General features: G+C 51.8%; 2 protein-coding genes across 3 annotated transcripts; one reads left to right on the top strand and one right to left on the bottom strand.

Moving 5' to 3' along the window:
* Nucleotides 1–4,585: 4,585 nt before the first annotated feature.
* nanos3 (nanos homolog 3) lies at nt 4,586–6,681 on the bottom strand. Its single transcript, XM_066707709.1, has one exon. The coding sequence runs from the start codon at nt 6,535–6,537 to the stop codon at nt 5,986–5,988; it is 552 nt and encodes a 183-aa protein (XP_066563806.1). The 5' UTR covers nt 6,538–6,681; the 3' UTR covers nt 4,586–5,985.
* Nucleotides 6,682–10,303: 3,622 nt separating this feature from the next.
* slc25a23b (solute carrier family 25 member 23b) lies at nt 10,304–21,217 on the top strand. 2 transcript variants are annotated; one of them, XM_066707710.1, is made up of 10 exons: nt 10,304–11,398; nt 13,239–13,362; nt 13,456–13,543; nt 13,848–13,959; nt 16,716–16,874; nt 16,969–17,118; nt 17,490–17,597; nt 17,723–17,890; nt 18,136–18,286; nt 18,377–21,217. In XM_066707710.1, exons 1-10 carry the CDS (start codon nt 11,159–11,161, stop codon nt 18,556–18,558), a joined length of 1,482 nt encoding a protein of 493 aa, XP_066563807.1. In that variant the 5' UTR covers nt 10,304–11,158; the 3' UTR covers nt 18,559–21,217. The 2 variants fall into 2 exon arrangements, with proteins under 2 accessions (XP_066563807.1, XP_066563808.1); XM_066707711.1 differs by lacking the exon at nt 10,304–11,398 and adding an exon at nt 12,338–12,636 and having other exon boundaries at nt 13,236–13,362.
* The last annotated feature ends 522 nt before the right edge of the window (nt 21,218–21,739 follow it).

Genomic DNA, 21,739 nt, shown 5'->3' on the forward strand with positions numbered 1-21,739 from the left:
GTGTTTGTCTCTCTGTCTCTGTACATCTGTCTCTCTCACTGTTTCTGTCTCTCTGTCTGTGGGTCTGTCTCCCTCTGTCTGTGTCTTTGTCTCTCTGACTCTCTGTATATGACTCTGTGACTGTCCCTCTGTCTCTCTCATTGTCTCTGTCCCTGGGTGGCGTGCCAGGGGGCTGTGATGGGAGGGCGGCAGCTGTCTCCGTGTCGCCCCTTGCTTGGGACAGCCAGCTGGTGCAGAACTGCCGCACTCAGGTACACAGATTCGGCTCACAGTGCCTTCAGTGTCTGAATACGCGAATAACTGTAAAGCAAATATATACAGACGGGTGACAAATGAAAAGAAAAACAACATACAGTGTCTCAGTGAGGTGTTGGGCACCACGAGCCTCAGAACAGCTTCTCTGGACTCTACTGGAGGGATGGACACCATTCTTCCAAAAGATATTCCCTCATTTGGGGTTTTGATGATGGTGGTGGAGAGCGCTGTCTAACACGTCGGTCCACATTCTCCCATAGGTGTTCAGTTGGGTTGAGATCTGGTGACTGAAGGCCAGAGCATATGAGTCACATCATTTTCACACTCATCACACCATTCAGTGCCCTGTGGATGGGCATTGTCATCCTGGAAGAGACCACTCCCATCAGAAATGTGTCACCACAGGATAAAGTTGATCACTCAGAATCACTCTGTCATGATTTTGTAAGAGAATTTGGAAATGCTTGGTTTTTTCTAAATAAATACTTGAACTGAAAACTCATAGGTCAATTGGTTTCTCTTTTAAGATTCTTTTTAGAGGGAAGATGCGGTCAAGTCACAGATGTGCAATAATCCTTTATTTTGACAGAAATAGGAAACTAATATCATTCAATTATATTACTGAAAATAAGTAATATTAAGCTTCTGCTGGATTACAGTAAGAAACAGATAATACCCATTTTCTTCTTTCTCCTCACAGTATAGCTTATAGGCCAGTCTGGTCAGGCAGGAAGCGGTGTGTCTCTCTCTGTCTCTCCTCTCCAGCTCTGTCTTGTGTCTCGTTGCAGGATGAAGAAGTTAAGAGAACTCAAATTCTCTTTGTTTTCCCTTTTATAAGGTTTCCTTCCAACCAATAGCATTTTGCCACCACCATGACTTGGGTGCTTTATGCTAAAGTAATTAAGAAGTGGGGGTCATTTTGAATTTGGCTAGGAGCCAATCAGAGGACAGGTCCCTTTTTGGTCTCTGGTCATAAAGATAGGGTTACCAGGGCTACCAGGGGCTACCAGGGAACTTAGATAAAAGGGAGGAGGTCTGTTTCCTCTACCAAACCAGATGGGATAGAATTTCCCATAGAAAAATATATTCCAAAAAATAATATCTTACAATTTCCAGTGCCCCTTCACTCTAAGAGGACAAGTGGACCCAAACCATGCCAGGAAAATGCCCCCCACAGCACAACAGAGCCTCCAGACCCCCTCACTGTAGGGTCCAGCAGTCAGGCCTGTCCCGTTCTCTTGGTGTCCCACACATGCACTCACCCACTTGTCCAGAACACGTGCCAGTTGACCGTCTGTGTGACTGAAGCTCCTGCCATTCGTGCCCCAATAATGCCCCCTCTTTCACAGTCACTTAGATCCTTTCCTCTTGCCATCTTGATCCAAAATGGAGGTCAGCTGGGCTACTCAGCATTTGTATACATGCACAGAGCATGATAGGATGTTAATTGCTTAATTGTATCATGCAGTACACCTGTTTGGAGGCGTCTGCATTCGTTATGTTCCTCCACTCATTTATTCAGGGTTTTCCTTTCATTTGTCACCCGTCTGTATATGCATAATAATGATTGTAAAATTAAATAAAATATAATTACAAATAAAATAAATCAAAGATATATACATAAACATATATATACACATGCACCAACATGGCACAGCGCTGTGCCCAGTGGTCACTGTGGCCCTCAGGGTGTGAGGTTTTGTGTCCATCTCCCAGGACAGTGTTTAGTTTCTCTTTGTCGGTCAGTTGTGGTTAACGGGGGACAGAATGGGTCACCCTTTGGGTAACAGTCTCCATATTGGTGTGTATTTGTTACAGTGCAGGAGGAATTGCGTCTGTGTCCACCTCTCCTATCTCTCAGTGACCACACTGTCCTCTCTGTGTCCACCTCTCCTGTCTCTCAGTGACCACACTGTCCTTCTCTGTGTCCACCTCTCCTGTCTCTCAGTGACCACAGCGCCGCTCCTCTCTGTGTCCACCGCTCCTGTCCCTCAGTGACCACACTGTCCTCTCTGTGTCCACCTCTCCTGTCTCACAGTGAACACACTGTCCTCTCAGTGACCACAGCACCGCTCCTCTCGGTGTCCACAGCACTGTCGGCCTGTCTCTCTCTCTCTCAGGGTTTCTCAGTGTCCAGTCGTGGTGTGAGCGGTGGCCCAACAGCTGAGCTCCATCCCGGTTCTGACCCGGACCTGCTGCCCTGCCTCTCTCCCAGCTGGCTGACTGACTCCCAGCTCATTTCCCTCGGAATGAGGTGAGAGAGCAAGTGTGTGTCTGTGTGTGTGTCTTACTGACTGAGTCTGTGTGCAGGTGTGTGTCTGTGTGTGTGTGTGTCTGTCCGAGTCTTTGTGCAGGTGTGTGTGTCTGTGTGAGTGTGTGTCTGACTGAGTCTGTGTTTGTGTTGCAGTGAGATGGCGCTGCCCCCCCCCGAGGAGCAGGACGCCACAGAGTCAGTGCTGGGATTAATCACAGAGCTGTCCTTCCTCAAGTGAGTGGGGGGGCAGACAGAGACACACACACACACAGTCAGACACAGGCTTGAGCCCACTGTAACCATGTGTATGAGCACACACGTGCGATCAAACATACAATGCACAGATCTACATATAAAGAGTACAGAAGGACCTGTCAGCAGCAATAGCATCGTTTATTAACAGACGTCTGGAGCACACCTGCACCACAATCGCAGTGCGACACTTGACCACTAGATGGCACTGCGTGGACCTGTAACACACAGGCCTGAAGGACTGACAAGGTCACACAACAGCCATTCAAACTGAATCCTTTAAAAGTATAATATATATCAAACTCCCACTGGACAATGAATTGAGATTAACATTTACACATTAATGGGTGACCGTATACTTTCTAAATATGTCCTGAATGTTTCATTCCCATCCGTTGCTTATAAGATAGGAAGAAAGCATGTTTGTTGTAAAACCTTGGATTCCTCACATCAGGACATTCGCATCATGCAGACTCTGCTGTTGTGCACCTGGATGCAACCGTACATCACACACCTGTTTACCAGCGTCTCTCCACTGGGTGCGTTGTTGTTGTTGTTGTTGTCGGGTCATGCGTTTGCGATGTGCTGATGCGGTAGAACAGCCGGAGAGCGCGTCCTGCTGTGACATCACCCACGGATAAGCCGCAGCTCCACTGCGCTGTCGATTTCAGGCTTGTTTTCATACACTTAGCGTTAAAACATACACGTTAAACCTTTAAAGCGTGGTAATTCCGCTGCAACACTTTTTTTTCTTTTTAACTTTCTCCCAAAAATTGCAGGGACGAGAGGGGGGCCAGAGCGCTGCCAGACACTGAGCTCCTGGACATCATCTTGTGCTCACTGTCCTCCAGTCGTTTTATTTTATGCTTTTTTGCGCCAGGTTGGCCAGACGTTCTTGGTCTTTTTTCCGACAGTATCATTTGGTCGCGTCTCAATCCTGGAAGATATGTTCTTTTCTGCCACCCACCAGGACGCAGGCACTGCGCAGAGGCTCACTGACGGCAGGTTTCCGACCCATAAACCACGGCCTTTGATTCCGCGATGCCGGGGCACAACTCGCTCCCGTCACTGCGGACAATCGATTATAGAACATCATTACATTGCAATACATGACATTGTTGCTTAAGTCACTTCTGCATACAAATGTGTCTGCGTGCACACAACACACCCACAGACACCCACACACGTGCATACACTCGTACACACACACACACTCACACGTGCATACACTCGTACACACACTCACTCACACAACACAGTATGTGCTCTGCTGACACACTAGTTCTGACCTGTTCTGACCGGAGTGTCTCTCTCTCTCTCTCTCCCTCTCTCTCAGTCGGTTGGTGATGAGCACTCATCGAGAGCTGCAGTGTGTGAAGCTGACCCTGCGCCAGCAATCTTTGACCCCCAGAGCTCCTGGTGGCCGCCCCCCAACCCCAAAGATATAGACCCCCCTGACACACACACACACACAGGTGTTGGGCTCTGTGTGCGGTTCGTAGTTGTGAACGTGTGTGTGTTGTCTGTGTCCCTCAGCCGCTGTTCCCTGCACTGTTCCTCTGCCCCCCCCTGCAGCAGTGCTGTTTGCTCAGCACGACTTCACTCGACGCCTTTGGATAAATAATGTTTTTGTTGAGACGTGCGTGTGTGTGTTCTTGACTTTGCAAGTGTATATTGTATGGGGGGAGGAGGCGAAAGGCACTGGGCAAACTGCACATGCCCGGTTCGAGCATCTGATTGTGTTGTGTCTGTTGTGTGCCTGACACAACTCCCAGACTTGTACAGCGCGATTAATGACAAGGCAGACAGCAGCAGCAGCTAAAAGTGTTTATTACCCAACATCCAGCAACACAGAACAACACAGCGACACACTGGACTCGGGCTTTCATGGCGGCCCAGTTTCTCTTCCTTGCAAATAAACATCAAAAGCTTTATTTCCCAAACCGCACAAGAGGAGGAGAGACTTTAGACGAGCGGACTGACCCACTGCGCTGGTCTGCGCTGCAGTGTGTGTAGCCAATGCCCCCCCACCCTGCCCTGCACTGGCAGAGCTCTGTGTCCACTACACTCACTGCACTGGCCTGTATACTGTAGTAACTGCACTGCGAGAGGAGGAGGCTGTGTTGCCTGTTCTGTGCGCTGTGCGATATGGCACAGGCTGTTCACATCACACTGCCAGCACCCCCCTCTCAGCTACACAAAGGACTGGAGGGGACATTTCTTTCAATAAATAAAAACTTAAAAAACGACTGAACAATGATTACACTGTAACACAATTTTTGTTCCTGGGTAGTAAGTGTTATTTCCTAATAGCTTAAGCCTCAAAAGTATAGAAGATGGCTATTATTCCCACACATTTTTGCTTTTGTGACCAGGGCAGTTTGTGGGGAATAAGACATTTTCTATACTTCTGAGGCATACGCAATTAGGAAATAATACTTACTACCCAGATACGGAAAAAAAATAGTTACACGGTGTTATAAAAGCATTTTAAAACTCTCCCGCCTCTCACCCGGCTACATCATGTCTCTATCCGCGAGTTGAGCAGGAGTTGTGACACAGAGCTGCGGATTAGAGCAACCGTGCGACCCGTGTCACCGCCTGGCGATCTGCACACGTGAAATACGTTGTTCTGGGCTGTTAGAAAGTGCGTGGTCCTTTAACAAGAACAATAATAATAACAATAATAATAAACTAAGTACATCCATGATCACTAAAAAATAACGTGCAGAAAAACAAACTGAACACAAATAAATAGAAACAATCAAAGCTGTGACGGAATACAGAATCAGAAAACAACTGAACAGCAACCCGGAGGACTCGCACCACCAGCAACACTGTGGCCTCTGCGTTCAACACGAGTACACCCTGCCTCATCTGAACAGCCGACACACAGTAGCACGGCGGCTGTGTTACAATCAGCACTGTTCAGTGTAGCGGCGGAAACCGAGCCACTTCAGATCCGAATAATGCAGGGCAGTCAAAGCGTCATCTTAAAACTCGAGTTACACTGTTTAAAAACAAATTCAACCAAATAAAAACACACCGTAAAACCTGCTCTCCAGCGGCGCCTTCAAAAACGTCTGTCTGTCTGTCTTGTGGTTCTGCTGTGCTGAGTCGAGCTCTCGGGTGCACAGTCAACACCAGTCGATTACTCTACCGATAATCGATTCCCCACAATCACACAGACCAGCAGCTCCCAGTGGCCGCGCTGCCGGCTGCCCTCAGTGCGGCTTGCGGACGTACACGGAGCTGTATCCCCGGTGGATGAACGGGCAGAAGCGCTTGGTGTGCGCCCGGTCCCCTGTGGCCCCACAGAGGGGACACACATACTGCCGCAAGTAGGGGCAGCACACCCGGCCCGCCTGATCCCGGAGCCCATGTGAGCGGTAAACGGACTCCGCCTCACCGTTGTGCTTGCAGAAGTTGCAGGGAAGCGGGTCTGCTGGAGCGGGGTCTGTCCGAACCGGAGGCGGCTGCGCCGGGCCGCTGGCTCTGCCCTGCTCTGGGGGGACTGCTCTGCCAGGGGTCGTGTCGCTCCTCACGCCGGCTCCCTCCCCCCAGTCTGTCTCTCTCTCACCTCCTGCAGTCCCAGCGGTCCAGTCTGCCTCCCCGGGCCCGGTTCTGGTCCTGGCCTGCCCAGTCTCTGACCCGGCCGGTGCCTCCGAGCCGCCCGCCAGCACGGTCCGGATCTCCCGCACGGTGTCAGCCAGGCCCAGGTAATCCCGAAACAGCTGGAACTCGGGCCGGTTCTGCGGCGTGCCGTGCGGGTCCATACTTGCGTCCACGCGTTTTTCTGTTTTCTTGTTTTTTCAAGTGTAGGCGCCCCCTCCCCCCTGTCTCCCTAATTGGACACGCCCCTGGGCGGCTGATGGACAGGCCCATTACTTTGTGTCTTGCTGCATCGGCCTCGCCGGCTACACAACGGCACTGAACTGTACTGCACTTTATTGCATTGCATCACCATCTTTGCAAACCTTGTAAATCTTGAACTTTATTGATAAAAATGTTTCAATTCAATTAACAACAACAATAATATAAGTTTAAATAATCTTTTCCACTTTTTTAACACAATTTTAACACAACTGGCCCCAGACAGACATGATTCACACCGCTGTTTGTTTGCCTTTCCTGTTGAATGAGAGTGAGACGAAGGCCGGTGGGTGTCAGTGTTTGACCACATTGTGTCTCTCTGGGGGGCCGTGACACAATAGTCTGTCAGCAGGAGTGTGTGAGTGTGTCAGCACGCGTGTTAGAAAGTGTCAGTGAGCCTGCGAGAGTCAAGACGAGCATTTCAGTGAGAGCGAGCAAGTGTGAGCAAGTGTGCAACACAGGGGCGAGTGTGTCAGGGAGTGTGCAACACGGGGGAAAGTCAGGGAGTATTCACAAAGAGGAAAGTGTGTCAGTGAGAGTGAGCAAGTGTGAGAGAGAGCAAGCGAGGGTGTGAGTGTGAGAGGGGCAGGACACACACAGCGGCCGATGGTTTCACAGACACACAAACTCACGGACATGCTGAATGTTCACTGAGACTCACCTGAGACAGAGAGAGAGAGTGAGAGGGAGCGAGGGAGAGTGACGGAGAGGGAGAGCAGGGGAGAGAGACAGACAGGGAAGCAGAGAGAGAGAGACAGAGAGAGATGGATGTAAGGAAGGAGGGAGGGGGTGTTGATCGATACCAGGCTGGGCTCTGTGCTGCTCCAGACAGACTGAGAGCAGGAGGTCAAAGGGCAAGATGGTGAGTGTGTGTGTGTGAATGTGTGTTATTAGTGAGTGTGTGTGTGAGAGTGAGAGAGTGTGTGAGTGCTGGGGCACAGCTGTCAATCACAGTGTCATTGATTAAACACACATTCATCACACACACACACACACACTCAATGATGACACACACTCAACACACATTCACACAGATAACACACACACATAAACAATTAGTATTCTGAGTTCAGTGTCTACGATAAGTATAGGAATGGATGGTTACATTATTGTTATTATTACTATTATAGTTACTCACCCTCTGTCAGGCTCTGGGTAGGTCTGTCCTCTCTCTCTCTCCAGATTCTTTCATAAATCTCACTCTTCTCTTCTCTCCTTCTCTCAGTATATTTCACCATCCACCCTTCCCTCTGCATCTGTCTCCTGCTTTCAATCCCTCTCTCTCTCTATCCTCCAGTCCTCTGTTCTCTTTTTGCCCTTCTAACTCCCTCCCTCCCTCCCTCCCCGTTTCCCTCCCCGTCACTGTATTTCTCCTTCCCTCTCTCTCTCTGGCAGGGAGTCACTACTCTTGACTTGACTGCAGATTGAGAGAGAAAGAGAGAGAGGGAGGGAGGGAGAGGCCAATTCAGGACACAATATCTGTGTCAGTTTGAATGAAAATGTTCCCTCCCCCTCTCTCTCTCTCTCTTCCCTTCACTCTGTCTCTCTCCACCTCTCCTCTCTCCCTCTTTCTCACCTTCAATCTCTCACACTCTTCAGGCAGACAAATGTATACACCGCCCACCAGCCTGCCTGCCTCCCCTCTCCCCCTCTCCTCCCTCTCATGCACACGTATTTGCAGTCTTTGTGTATTCACCAGTGTGTGTGCGTGTTTGTATTAGTGTGCGATGGTGTATTAGTGTGTGTGCATTAGTGTGAGTGTGTGTGTGTATTTGTATTAGTGTGTGATGGTGTATTAGTGTGTGTGTGTTTGTATTGGTGTGTGATGGTGTATTAGTGTGTGATGGTGTATTAGTGTGCAATGGTGTTTAGTGTGTGTTTGTATTAGTGTGCTATTGTGTATTAGTGTGAATGTGTGTGCATCTCCGCAATGGTCACTCAGTTCTGGACCAGAGTAACACCCCCCTCTATGTGCTGCTTCCTGTGAGTGTGAGGTCAGCCAAGCCCCACCCCATATCCCAGCATGCACCTGGAGACAGGGCTGCACACTTGGGAGTGCGATCAACTGCCAGATTAGAGTGGCCCTGACTGAACACACACATGCACACTCACACACACTCACGCACGCACTCACTCACTTATCACACACTCACCACACTGAAACACTCACACACTAATGCCAACACACACACTCACACATAAATACATACACGCACACACTCACAGACTCAAACACACACACACACTCATTAACACATATACACACTGACAGGGAAAGAGCTGTGGGCAGGGCAGGGAAGGGAGAGAGAGGGAGCAGGAGGGGATGGGGGGCACAGCTAGAGGTTGAGGAAATGGAGAGAGAGAGATGAGGGGCAGAGATAGAGGGAGAGGTGGTGAGGTGAAACGAGCCGTTAGTGTCTCAGAGTTCCTGCCCAATGGGAGCCGCGGTGGTGTGGGGGGTAATAGAGACTAGGGGCCTCAACTGTCAGAAACCACACACTGACACACACACACAGACTGACACACACACAGAAGAACACACTCACTGACACACACACTCTCACTGACACACAAACAGACGGACACATACACACAGACTGACACACACATAGATGGACACACACAGACTGACACACTCACACACAGAATGGAAGGTAATTTGTCTGATTGTGACAGCAGTTCTTGCACAATATATTGAATATGTTTTATCATGCATGTTAAACAACACTAAATTTTGTCTTTTTTCACAGATTTAATTTAAATGTGTTTTTCAAATATAAATAATTAATTGACCCACTTATTTCGTATTTATAACTATTTCAATTTTTTAAGTAAATACTGTGCTGGGGGTCTGGGACACACTGTCACAGCAGCACACCCACCCTGAGAGCTATACCTAATATAACATATAGATCACATTGCTTGCTAAATGAAAGCACAGATACTTTCATTAATCTTTTATTAACAAAGCAATTCTCTTGAATTGTAATGTATTGTATGTGTGTGTTTACTGTAAGTGACACAGATAATACAGAATATATCAAAGTGTTATAATAATCATGCATTGAAATTACACTTGAAAATGGGTATGCAAAATGTGGAGGCTACTGAATGCATATAGGAGTATGGCTTTTCTAAAAACATGAACAAAATGTTTTCAATATATGGTTTGAGGTTTACAGGCTATATTTAGTGCGTGTTTACTGTGGAGTGATAATATTATTATTATTATTACTCAAGATGGCGGCACAGTATTGGGGTCTTGCCCATCCTATATACATCTATGGGGCACTCAAAGGGGCGGACCAGGCACGCTTGGCTCCGCCCCCGGGCCTCCGCAGACAAATAGGATCTCAAGAGAAGCACCTGCAGGATTTGATTGACGGTTCTCTGTCAGACAGAACCGGCTAAGAGGCCGGAGGGAGCAACTTTAAAACTGAAATATGTCTGCACACATATTCTACAGCAACAACCACAATAATGAAATCAATTCTAATGGCAATGCCACAGGTGCTGCACCAGGCGTAGCAGTGCCTCTAATCTGCCAGGGTGACGAGTGTGCAGTTTCCAGGCCTGTGCCGTCATGGCCCCCTAACCCTATTAGCCCGTATTAATGTATTAATGGCTATTAATACAGACCCGGATAATGACGGGACAGCAGCTGCGTGGACCCAGAGAGTCCAGCTGTAGACGCAGCGGCTTCTCTGCACAGTGCGTGGACTCGTGTTGACACACTGCGTGACACACTGGAGTGCAGCACAGTGCGGCCTCTGACACTCGTCCCTCGGACCTCTTTCTTTAGGCTCTGACGCGCTGAAGCCTTGAGAGAGAGATGGGGGTGGGGGTAGGATATCCACGCTTCCTCTTCCCCTCCGGCTATTTATTTCCTGGGACGTAATCGAGACGGCAGCAGGGCAATAAATACTCAAACAGACAGAGGGAGGGAGGGAGAGAGAGCTGCAGCTCGGAGGATTTTCCGCCGTTCAGCGACAAGGAGAACCGGGCGACGGCGTGAGACACGGAGCGACTCCGGCTCTCCTCCTCCTGCGTCGCGCCGGGCAGTGCGCCTGTGCGAGTTCACACACACACACACACACACACACAGCTACACTGTTACACACCGCGCTACAGTGTTACAGCGCACTATGGATGCAGCCATTATTACCGGTGCGACCAAGACTGCACCGGGCAGCTGAGCCACTGGACCCGGTGCTAGAGATCTGCCAACAGACGATAACAGAATGGTCCTCGGCGTCCGATCCCGAACCAGGACATTGCAGGCGCTGTAAGGAGAAAGAGGAGGCGGAGGAGGAGAAAAAGGAGGGATCTCCAGCTCGTCGTGCTTCGGGTCCCTGTTTCACTCTCCTCTCCTCGGAGGCAGCAGGTGGGACTGTGCGACAGAAGCGGAGCCCTCTCCCCGGCCGTACGGTGTGTGTGTCTAGACCCAGTGGCTGTCAGACCCGGTGGGTGTCGGAGTGAAAGACAGCAGCTGTTTGCGTGGTGCAGCTGCAGCGCACTGCTGACATGCGCGACCCGCGGGCTCGGTTCCGTGTGCCGGGGTTGGGGTCAGCGCTGGGCTGGCCGTGGCCTCTGACCCAGGTCCGCTGCCAGGACTACAATAACGGCTCGGACCCGGAGATGGAGAAGAGGTGGGCCGAACTGTTCGAGCAGCTGGACCTCAACAAGGACGGACGGGTGGACGTGCAGGAGCTGAGGCAGGGGCTCACGGCGCGGGGCATGACTCTGGGGAGCAAGGCCGAGGAGGTAGGGGCTCCTGCTGCCAACTTCACATATCTGTGCATGAAGTAGTGAGTGAGTGTGTGAGTGAGTGTGTCAGTCAGTGTGAGTGTGTGTGTGTGTGTGTGTGTGTGATGCAATCCCACCTCCACCCCTCCCCCGCGCTTATCGGGTTGCTGTGGGAGGCACAGGTAGCAGAGCAGAGCAGAGCACGGCGGGCTTGTAAACCGGTTCCTTCTCCTCTCTCCACTCTGCTATTTAGGTCTGCCTGGTTTGGTTGGCCGTGCCTGGGAGCTGCCTGTCGGGATTTATGGGGGTTTATACAGTTGTTTGGGAGGAAGCCAGTGGTGGAGTGCATCGTTATTAACAGCAAAACACAAACCTGCTTTATATACCAACCGCACACTGACAGCAGAAATATCACTATTGACCTGTTACAGTAGGGGCTGTAGTAACAGTATAGTAGAATAGTGCTGGGACAGTAGGGGCTGTAGTAACAGTGTAGTAGCATAGTGCTGGTACAGTAGGGGGCTGTAGTGACAGTGTAGTAGGATAGTGCTGTTACAGTTGGGGGCTTGCTCTATTGAATGGAAGTTGCCAGCTCAGTGTGTGTATTGGGATATTGATATTCTGTTAGTCGGTGGATTAAGCTGTTTATTCTGTGCTCCCCCCCGGCCCAGTGACAGAGTAGACAGTGCTGCGGGCACGCATTCACACACCTGCTTTCACACACGCTGACATTTGCAAGAAATAAAAAGTGGATTATAATAAACCAGAACACCCCCAGTCAGGCCAGGCACTGATGCCAGCCTCTGATCGTGGAGACACTGGCAGCCCCACGCTGTGAAATACAGGGCTGCCACCTCCTGTGAAACTGAACTGCAGCCTCCTTAGAGTGGATTTCATTCCTTTTTTTCAATTAAAAAAAGACAAAAAGGCATGCGAGGCCAAAGTGCCGGGTCAGCAGGGCAGCGGCCGTACCGACACGGGGACGAGCCTCAGCCACTGTCCGCCGCTGCTGCCTCAGTTCAGGATACAACATCATTTTAACTGAGTTTTTTTTTTTTTTTTTTTTTTTTTTAACCTTGTTGTGTGTTGTGCTGTGCTGTGTTGTCATGTTGTGCTGTGCTGTGTTGTTGTCCCACATTTTCATGGTGCTTCCTCTTCATCACTCTGTGTGGTGTTGTGGTGATGGTGTGATGTTGTGCATCTCTCCCGACCTGTCGCGGTGTGGCCTGCCGTCTCTGGGCTCTGCTCCTGATCTGGTAAGATTTCCTTTCTCCTGCTGTAGTAACAGTGTAGTAGAATAGCGCTGGGACAGTAGGGGCTGTAGTAACAGTGCAGTAGAGGAGTGCAGTAACATTAGGGGCTGTAGTAACAGTGCAGTAGAATAGTGCTGGGACAGTAGGGGCTGTAGTAACAGTGCAGTAGAGGAGTGCAGTAACAGTAGGGGCTGTAGTAACAGTGTAGTCCTTGAGTTAGAAGCCGATGCTGGGCCAGCTGAGCCCCTGCTCTGAGGCTCTTTGTGACTCCAGACCCCCTGTGTGGCTGAAGTTGCTCACAGGAACAGAGTTGAGATCAGATTATATCAGGGACGGTGGGGGTGGGGGTGGGCTGTGTCTGTACAGGCCTTGGCAGGGCTGGGCGGGGGTTCTGTGCTCTTTGATTCATTATCTCTTCCATCTCTCTCTCTCCATCTCCCTTTTGTTCTGCCCCTATTCCTCTCTCTCTGTATCTCTCTCCCCCTATATCTGTCAATCACACTTCCCCCATCTCCCTCTCTCTCTCTCCTCTCCCTCCTCTCTCTTCTCTTCATCTTCATCTCCCTCTCCCTCTTTCTCTCTCTCTCTCCTCTCTCTCTCAGGAGATTGTGCGGGTGGGGGACACTGACCAGGACGGGGAGCTGGACTTCCAGGAGTTCTGCCAGTACCTGCGCTCCCACGAGAAACAGCTGCGCCTCATGTTCCGCAGCCTGGACCGCAACAATGACGGTGAGGGAGCGAGGGACAGGGAGAGAGAGAGAGGTGTGATGGGTGCTGTGTGACACGGGTGTGGCGTGTGCTGACGGGTGCTGTGTGTTGCAGGTCAGATTGACGTGGGGGAGATCCAGCAGGCCTTGCACAGCCTGGGCGTTGACGTCACCACAGAGCAGGCCTTCACCATCCTGCAGGGGTCAGTGCCACCCCCCACCCTCACCCACCCCCTGATCTTAATACTGGCCCCTGAGTCTCTCACTGACCCCCGAGTCTCACACTGACCCCACCCTCAGCCCACCCCCTGACCCGACACACTGACCCCTGTCTCACACTGACCCCACCCTCACCCCACCCCTTGACCCGACACACTGACCCCCGAGTCTCACACATTATTATTATTATTATTATTATTATTATTATTATTATTATTATTATGGTTGGTGGTGGAGATGATGAAGTTGAAGATGAAGATGATGAAGATGATATCCCCTCCTTCCCAGGATTGACAGGGACGGCACCATGACGATTGACTGGAACGAGTGGCGAGATCACTTCCTGCTCAACCCCCTGACCAACATGGAGGACATTGCGCACTACTGGAAACACTCAGTGGTCCGTCTGCGCAGTCACACGCCGGCCAGAACACTGCTCACACGCCGGCCAGTACACCGCTCACACGCCGAGCTGACCAGTACACCGCTCACACGCCGACCAGTACACCGCTCACACGCCGGCCAGAACACCGCTCACACGCTGAGCTGACCAGTACACCGCTCACACGCCAACCAGTACACCGCTCGCACGCCAGTCAGTACACCGCTCACATGCCGACCAGTACACCGCTCGCACGCCGGCCAGAACACCGCTCGCACGCCGGCCAGAACACCGCTCACACGCCGGCCAGTACACCGCTCACACGCCGGCCAGTACACCGCTCACACGCCGGCCAGTACACCGCTCACACGCCGGCCAGAATACCGCTCACACGCTGAGCTGACCAGTACACCGCTCACACGCTGAGCTGACCAGTACACCGCTCACACGCCGGCCAGAACACCGCTCACACGCTGAGCTGACCAGTACACCGCTCACACGCTGAGCTGACCAGTACACCGCTCGCATGCTGAGCTGACCAGTACACCGCTCACACGCCGGCCAGAACACCGCTCACACGCCGGCCAGTACACCGCTCACACGCCGGCCAGAACACCGCTCACACGCCGGCCAGAATACCGCTCACACGCTGAGCTGACCAGTACACCGCTCACACGCCGGCCAGAACACCGCTCACACGCTGAGCTGACCAGTACACCGCTCACACGCCGGCCAGAACACCGCTCACACGCCGGCCAGAATACCGCTCACACGCTGAGCTGACCAGTACACCGCTCACACGCCGGCCAGAACACCGCTCGCACGCTGAGCTGACCAGTACACCGCTCACACGCCGGCCAGAACACCGCTCACACGCCGGCCAGAATACCGCTCACACGCTGAGCTGACCAGTACACCGCTCACACACTGAGCTGACCAGTACACCGCTCACACGCCGGCCAGAACACCGCTCACACGCCGGCCAGAAAACCGCTCACACGCCGGCCAGAATACCGCTCACACGCTGAGCTGACCAGTACACCGCTCACACGCCGGCCAGAACACCGCTCACACGCTGAGCTGACCAGTACACCGCTCGCACGCTGAGCTGACCAGTACACCGCTCACACGCCGGCCAGTACACCGCTCACACGCCGGCCAGTACACCGCTCACACGCCGGCCAGTACACCGCTCACACGCCGGCCAGAACACTGCTCACACGCTGAGCTGATGAGTACACCGCTCACACGCCGGCCAGTACACCGCTCACACGCCGGCCAGTACACCGCTCACACGCCGGCCAGTACACCGCTCACACGCCGGCCAGAACACCGCTCACACGCCGGCCAGAATACCGCTCACACGCTGAGCTGACCAGTACACCGCTCACACGCCGGCCAGAACACCGCTCACACGCTGAGCTGACCAGTACACCGCTCACACGCCGACCAGTACACCGCTCGCACGCTGAGCTGACCAGTACACTGCTCACACGCTGGCCAGTACACCGCTCACACGCCGGCCAGAACACCGCTCGCACGCTGAGCTGACCAGTACACCGCTCACACGCCGGCCAGAACACCGCTCACACGCCGGCCAGAAAACCACTCACACGCCGGCCAGAATACCGCTCACACGCTGAGCTGACCAGTACACCGCTCACACGCTGAGCTGACCAGTACACCGCTCACACGCCGGCCAGAACACCGCTCACACGCCGGCCAGAAAACCGCTCACACGCCGGCCAGAATACCGCTCACACGCTGAGCTGACCAGTACACTGCTCACACGCTGGCCAGAACACCGCTCACACGCCGGCCAGTACACCGCTCACACGCCGGCCAGTACACCGCTCACACGCCGGCCAGAACACTGCTCACACGCTGAGCTGATGAGTACACCGCTCACACGCCGGCCAGTACACCGCTCACACGCCGGCCAGTACACCGCTCACACGCCGGCCAGTACACCGCTCACACGCCGGCCAGAACACCGCTCACACGCCGGCCAGAATACCGCTCACACGCTGAGCTGACCAGTACACCGCTCACACGCCGGCCAGAACACCGCTCACACGCTGAGCTGACCAGTACACCGCTCACACGCCGACCAGTACACCGCTCGCACGCTGAGCTGACCAGTACACTGCTCACACGCTGGCCAGTACACCGCTCACACGCCGACCAGTACACCGCTCGCACGCTGAGCTGACCAGTACACTGCTCACACGCTGGCCAGAACACCGCTCACACGCTGGCCAGAACACCGCTCACACGCTGAGCTGACCAGTACACCGCTCACATCCCAGCCAGAACACCGCTCACACGCCGGCCATGGCAGACTGACCTGTCTGGCCAAAGTGGTGGCTCGCTACACTGACCACAGACACATTCCTGCAGCCTCGCTGCCTCATGTTTCCATGTCAGATTCCTGGCTGTGAGGGCTGGGGGTGGCCGACCGAGTACAGACACATTCCTCTAACCATGCTGGTCTGTCTCTCTCCTCCTCCCCCCCTCTCACCCATTCCTTCTCCCTCCCTCTCTGACAGGGCAGCTGTGTGTGTCAGGCCATTAGGCTGCCTTGGAACTGAACTGGCTGAGAGACAGACAGAGTGCTCGCTCTCTCTCTCTCTCTCTGAGGGGGGCGGACGTACATATTCGAGTCTAGAATTGAGAAGAGGAGGCAGAGACAGACGGATGGTCTCAGAGAGAGGCACACAGATGCAGTTACAGACACGGTCAAAATGCCTGACCCCTGACCTCTGACCCCGCAGGTGCTGGACATTGGGGAGAGCCTGACGGTGCCGGACGAGTTCTCGGAGCGGGAGCGGCGCTCGGGGGGGTGGTGGAAGCAGCTGATCGCGGGTGCGATAGCGGGGGCGGTGTCTCGCACAGGCACGGCCCCCCTCGACCGCCTGAAAGTGTTCCTGCAGGTGAGGGAGGGATAGGAGAGAGAGGAGAGAGGGAGGGAGGGAGAGTGTTGTGAGCAGAGTTGCACTGATGGTGTTGTGTGTTGTGGGGGTGCAGGTGCAGGGCGGGACCCTGGGCTGGAGGGTGCTCGGGGGGCTGCGGGGGATGGTGCAGGAGGGGGGCGTGCGGTCACTCTGGAGGGGAAACGGCATCAACGTACTGAAGATCGCCCCCGAGACGGCCATCAAGTTCATGGCCTACGAGCAGGTCAGTCCTGTATGTGTGTCTCTCTGTGTCCCTCTCTGTCTGTCTCACTGTGTGTGTCTCTCTGACTCATTGTGCGTCTCACTGTGTCCCCCTCTCTGGTTACTGAACTCAAAAGAACACAACTAAAATAAATTGATGTCCGGGAGAGAGAGAGAGAGAGAGAGAGACAAACATACATTGGCCACTGCTGGTGTGTGTGAGTGAGTGTGAGTGTGGTGAGGTGTGTGTGAAATTATGTGTGGGGCATGGATGTGAGACTACCACTATCCCCACCCATGCACTCACACACACACACTCACAAAGTTAAGGCTGGGGGTTCTTTCTGTCTCTGCCTCTATCCTTTTCTCTATCTGTTTCTCTCTCTCTCTCAGATTAAGCGGGTGATCCGGGGCAAGGAGGGGTCGCTCAGAGTTCACGAGCGCTTCATCGCCGGGTCGCTTGCTGGAGCCACGGCCCAGACTGTCATCTACCCCATGGAGGTGGGTCAGAAACGGGACAGTAACCCCCAGTGGGGTACCGGGGATACCATAGAAGTGGTGCAGGAAAGGCCACGGCAGGGGGGTGTGATCTGTGCGTGCCTCACTCTGCCCCCCTCTCGCCCCAGGTGCTGAAGACGCGCCTCACCCTGCGGCGCACGGGGCAGTACTCGGGCATGATGGATTGCGCGGGGCAGATCCTGCGCAGGGAGGGTCTGCGGGCCTTCTACAAGGGCTACCTGCCCAATATGCTGGGAATCATCCCCTATGCTGGCATCGACCTGGCCGTGTACGAGGTTAGTCTCTCTCTGTGTCTCCCCCTCTCCATCTTCCCGTCTCTCTGTGCCTCTCCCTCTTCGTCTCTCTCCCTCTCTCTGTCTCTCGGTTCCGTGTTAAAAAGCTTTATCGTCCTGCTTGTGTGACCTCAGTGTTGCTGAGCAGTGACAGGGCGATGGGAACAACACAGACAGGAAGTTTAGACTCTACGACTCATAAAGTCTCTCCCCTCTCCTGCCCCTCCCGTCCTCTCTTTCTCTCTCAGACTCTGAAGACTTCCTGGCTGCAGCGCTACAGTGCGGGCAGCCCTGACCCGGGAGTTCTGGTGCTGCTCGGCTGTGGCACTGTGTCCAGTACCTGTGGTCAGCTGGCCAGCTACCCCCTGGCACTGATCCGCACACGCATGCAGGCCCAGGGTGAGTCTGGCTCTCTGTGTGTGTGTGTGTGTGTGTTTGTGTGTGTGTGTGTTGTATGAACTCCTCTCTCTCTCCCTCTCTCTCTCCCAGCCTCGGTGGAGGGGGCACCGCAGCTGTCCATGGTGGGTCAGTTCCGGCACATCGTGTCGAGGGAGGGGCTGCCTGGCCTGTACCGCGGCCTGGCCCCCAACTTCCTGAAGGTCATCCCTGCGGTCAGCATCAGTTACGTGGTGTACGAGAACACCAAGAGGGTGCTGGGGGGGGCGGGGTAGACAGGGGCAGGCAAAAGGGAGAGGAGGAGACTGGGATATGGGGTGGCAGAGATGGAGAGGATGTGGAAAGACTGAGGGAGAGAAGGAAGAAGGGAGAAAGGGAGAATAAAACCCAAAACTCAAATAACCGCAAAAATATACACTATCTCACGCACACACATCAAAACTAAGGTACTTTTTTGTAGTGCATATATAGTGGCAGCTATAAACTACAGCTCCCAGCATGCAACAGTCCTGAGATCAGGAAGCAGATCCATGATGCTCTATATGGGCAGTATTGGGGTATTTGTAGATTCTCTGAAACACTGTAAGTCAGTGGATCTCAATCCCGGACTGCTGTTTCGTGTTCTATCTGAGCTCTCTATTACTGAATTACTAGCAGGGTACTTAATTGAACCATAATTTAACTAATCATTTGCCTAATCGGAGATCTTAACATGAACTCTACAATGGTTTAAAATCATTTAATTATGAAACTGTAGATGGAACTTAAAAATACTATTTTATTGGGTGTAGTATTTTACATTGACATAAAAACAATTCAATTTTTTAATACTTATGATTAAACTTGGAACTTAAAAAGTCAAATGAAGCAAATTAGTTCAATTAAGTACCCTGCTAGTAATTCAGTAATTGAGAGCTCAGATAGAACATGAAACTGAGAGCTTGGTTGGAATGAGAACCACCAGGGTAGGGGCTCCCCAGGATGGGGTTGAGATCCAGTGCTGTAATTATAAAGGACTGGTCAGTACACTGGTGCATATGTGCAGGACTGGTCAGCACATTGGAAGGGACATTGAAAAAGGGTGAGAGAATCACTGCCCAACTTCACTGCAGAGTCTACACTGGCGCTCCTGCAGCAGTGCAGGGCTTTACAACCAGTGTGTGCGTGTGTGTGGCATGTATGTGTGTCTATATGTGCATTTGTACAGCATATATATACTGTATATACAGCCATAAATACAGCACGCATAGGCAGAGTGTGAGCTGCCCCTTGTTATCGTTGTTGTGATTGTGAATGCTTGTTTTTACACAGGAATGTACAATTCAGAATTGTTAGGCTGTGGTGCCTTGTTTTATTTCTAATATATATTGCTTAATGCTTGCTTGTAAAATGCATGCTTACTATACAGAGACAGACAGACAGACAGACAGATAAAATTGTCTATCTGTCTGTCGATCTGTCTGTATTTGGGCAGTACTGATCCTAACCAAGAGGTCTGCCAGTCCTGCCTTCCTGAGTCTAGAAGACGGTGCCACAACCTCCCTATTGGTGCCAGGCAGTGGGCAAAGGGAGTGTGGAGGTCAGAGGTCAGGGAAGCAGGCTCATGAGTCGCTCTGAACAGAGTGAGAGTGAGCCCTGTCACACGCTGGGGCCCCAATCCCTCTCCAGGGCCCAACCAGCGCCCAGAGTGGGAGCCTTGGCAGAAAGACGTCTGGCTCTCTGGGGTGATGATGTCACAGGAGAAGAAAGGATGAGACGTCTGGCTGGGGCAGGAAAACAGGAGAGAGGCAGGAGTCTGGAGCTAACTGCCCCCTCCCCCAGCCACCAAGCTGTAACTTACTAGCTGATACACCGATACACTGTCTAACTATACAATGAGTAACTGATTGATTATTATTGTTATTATTTATTCGCAGACACAGTTTGGCAGGGTGACTTACAGTTGCAAAATAAACATTCTGAAAACATTACAGGAAGTGCAGGAAATCAGTAGAAAATGCCATAAGCATACAATACTGATAACATTGATTCACTGACTGACTGACTGACACAGTGACTGAAGGATAACTCACTGACTGACTGACACACTGACTGACTGACACACTGACTGAATGACTGACTGAATGATACACTCCCTGACTGACTGACTGACTGACACTGACTGAATGATACACTCCCTGACTGACTGACTGACTGACTGAATGATACACTCCCTGACTGACTGACTGACTGACTGACACACTGACTGAATGACTTACTGAATGATACACTCCCTGACTGACTGACTGACACACTGACTGAATGATACACTCCCTGACTGACACACTGACTGAACGACTGACTGATTGACTGACTGACTGACTGACACAGTGACTGAATGATACACTCCCTGACTGACACACTGGCTGACTGACTGATGCACTGAATGACTGGACAGTGAGTGGACAGGGCAGTGTCCAGAAGAAGGGAATGGAGCTCCAGCTGAGTGACCCTCAGTCCTGCCCCTCTCCTGGGCCCTGTCTTGTATAGTCTCTCATTCGCCTCATTAACCCCTGACCTGCCTGCACTGTCACAGCTGGCAATAATGAAATACAAGGTCCAATTAACCAATTTGAGTTAATTAGGCTGTGAAGCACTGCCCTAAATATAATGAGGCTGTGCTGCTGTCATTGGATTTGTATTATTTTATTATTGCTACTTTCATATGTATTTTGGCTCTGATTACAGTACTGTAAGGATGACTGGTTGATTTATTTTTGTTTGGGTTCTGGAATATAAAGAATTTTATCCATATATCTGTACAGTGTCAGTGTATATATACAATATTATTATTACTAATAGTATACTGTATATATCTTGTTTTTATTTATCTTAGAATGTCCTTTAATTTTGAGATTGCTATAAAATAATGAATAAAAATATATTTATAATGCATTCATTAGTTCTAGCTTTTTTAATGCATTTAACTCTGCTGAGTGACTGTTTGTTATAGTTGGGGGGCCCGTTATGGCCATGCGTGCATGTCTTTTCAGGGACTTCCAGTGAACTTGTATACCTTTATAGTTGCAGTTACAGCCGCCTGCCACTGGAGGGAGACGCCATGTTGGCTCCTTGGTCAGTGGATGTGAATCAGCCTCGGCAGAGCCAAGATGGCGCCGAAGAACATAATTTCTCACGCACACACTTTAACCGTTTTGGTGTATATAATTCCACACCAAAATAATTTACTGAATCTGTATATGAGTTATAGCTCTATTCGTTCTCCACTGAAGGATTTAACTGCATGGACGCTGCATACCATAGCATTATTCATACTGACACCATGTCGAAAGACCGACCTGGTGTCGCTGCGAGTCGCAGTGTTTATGTGCGTGCGGTCCAGTGTGTGTTTAGCATGTTAAATGTCCACATGCTACACGTGACTCATGCGGTAGTGGGTTCAGGCGGCGCACGGCC

This window comes from Amia ocellicauda, chromosome 7, assembly GCF_036373705.1.
Source record: "Amia ocellicauda isolate fAmiCal2 chromosome 7, fAmiCal2.hap1, whole genome shotgun sequence".
Taxonomy (NCBI): domain Eukaryota; kingdom Metazoa; phylum Chordata; class Actinopteri; order Amiiformes; family Amiidae; genus Amia; species Amia ocellicauda.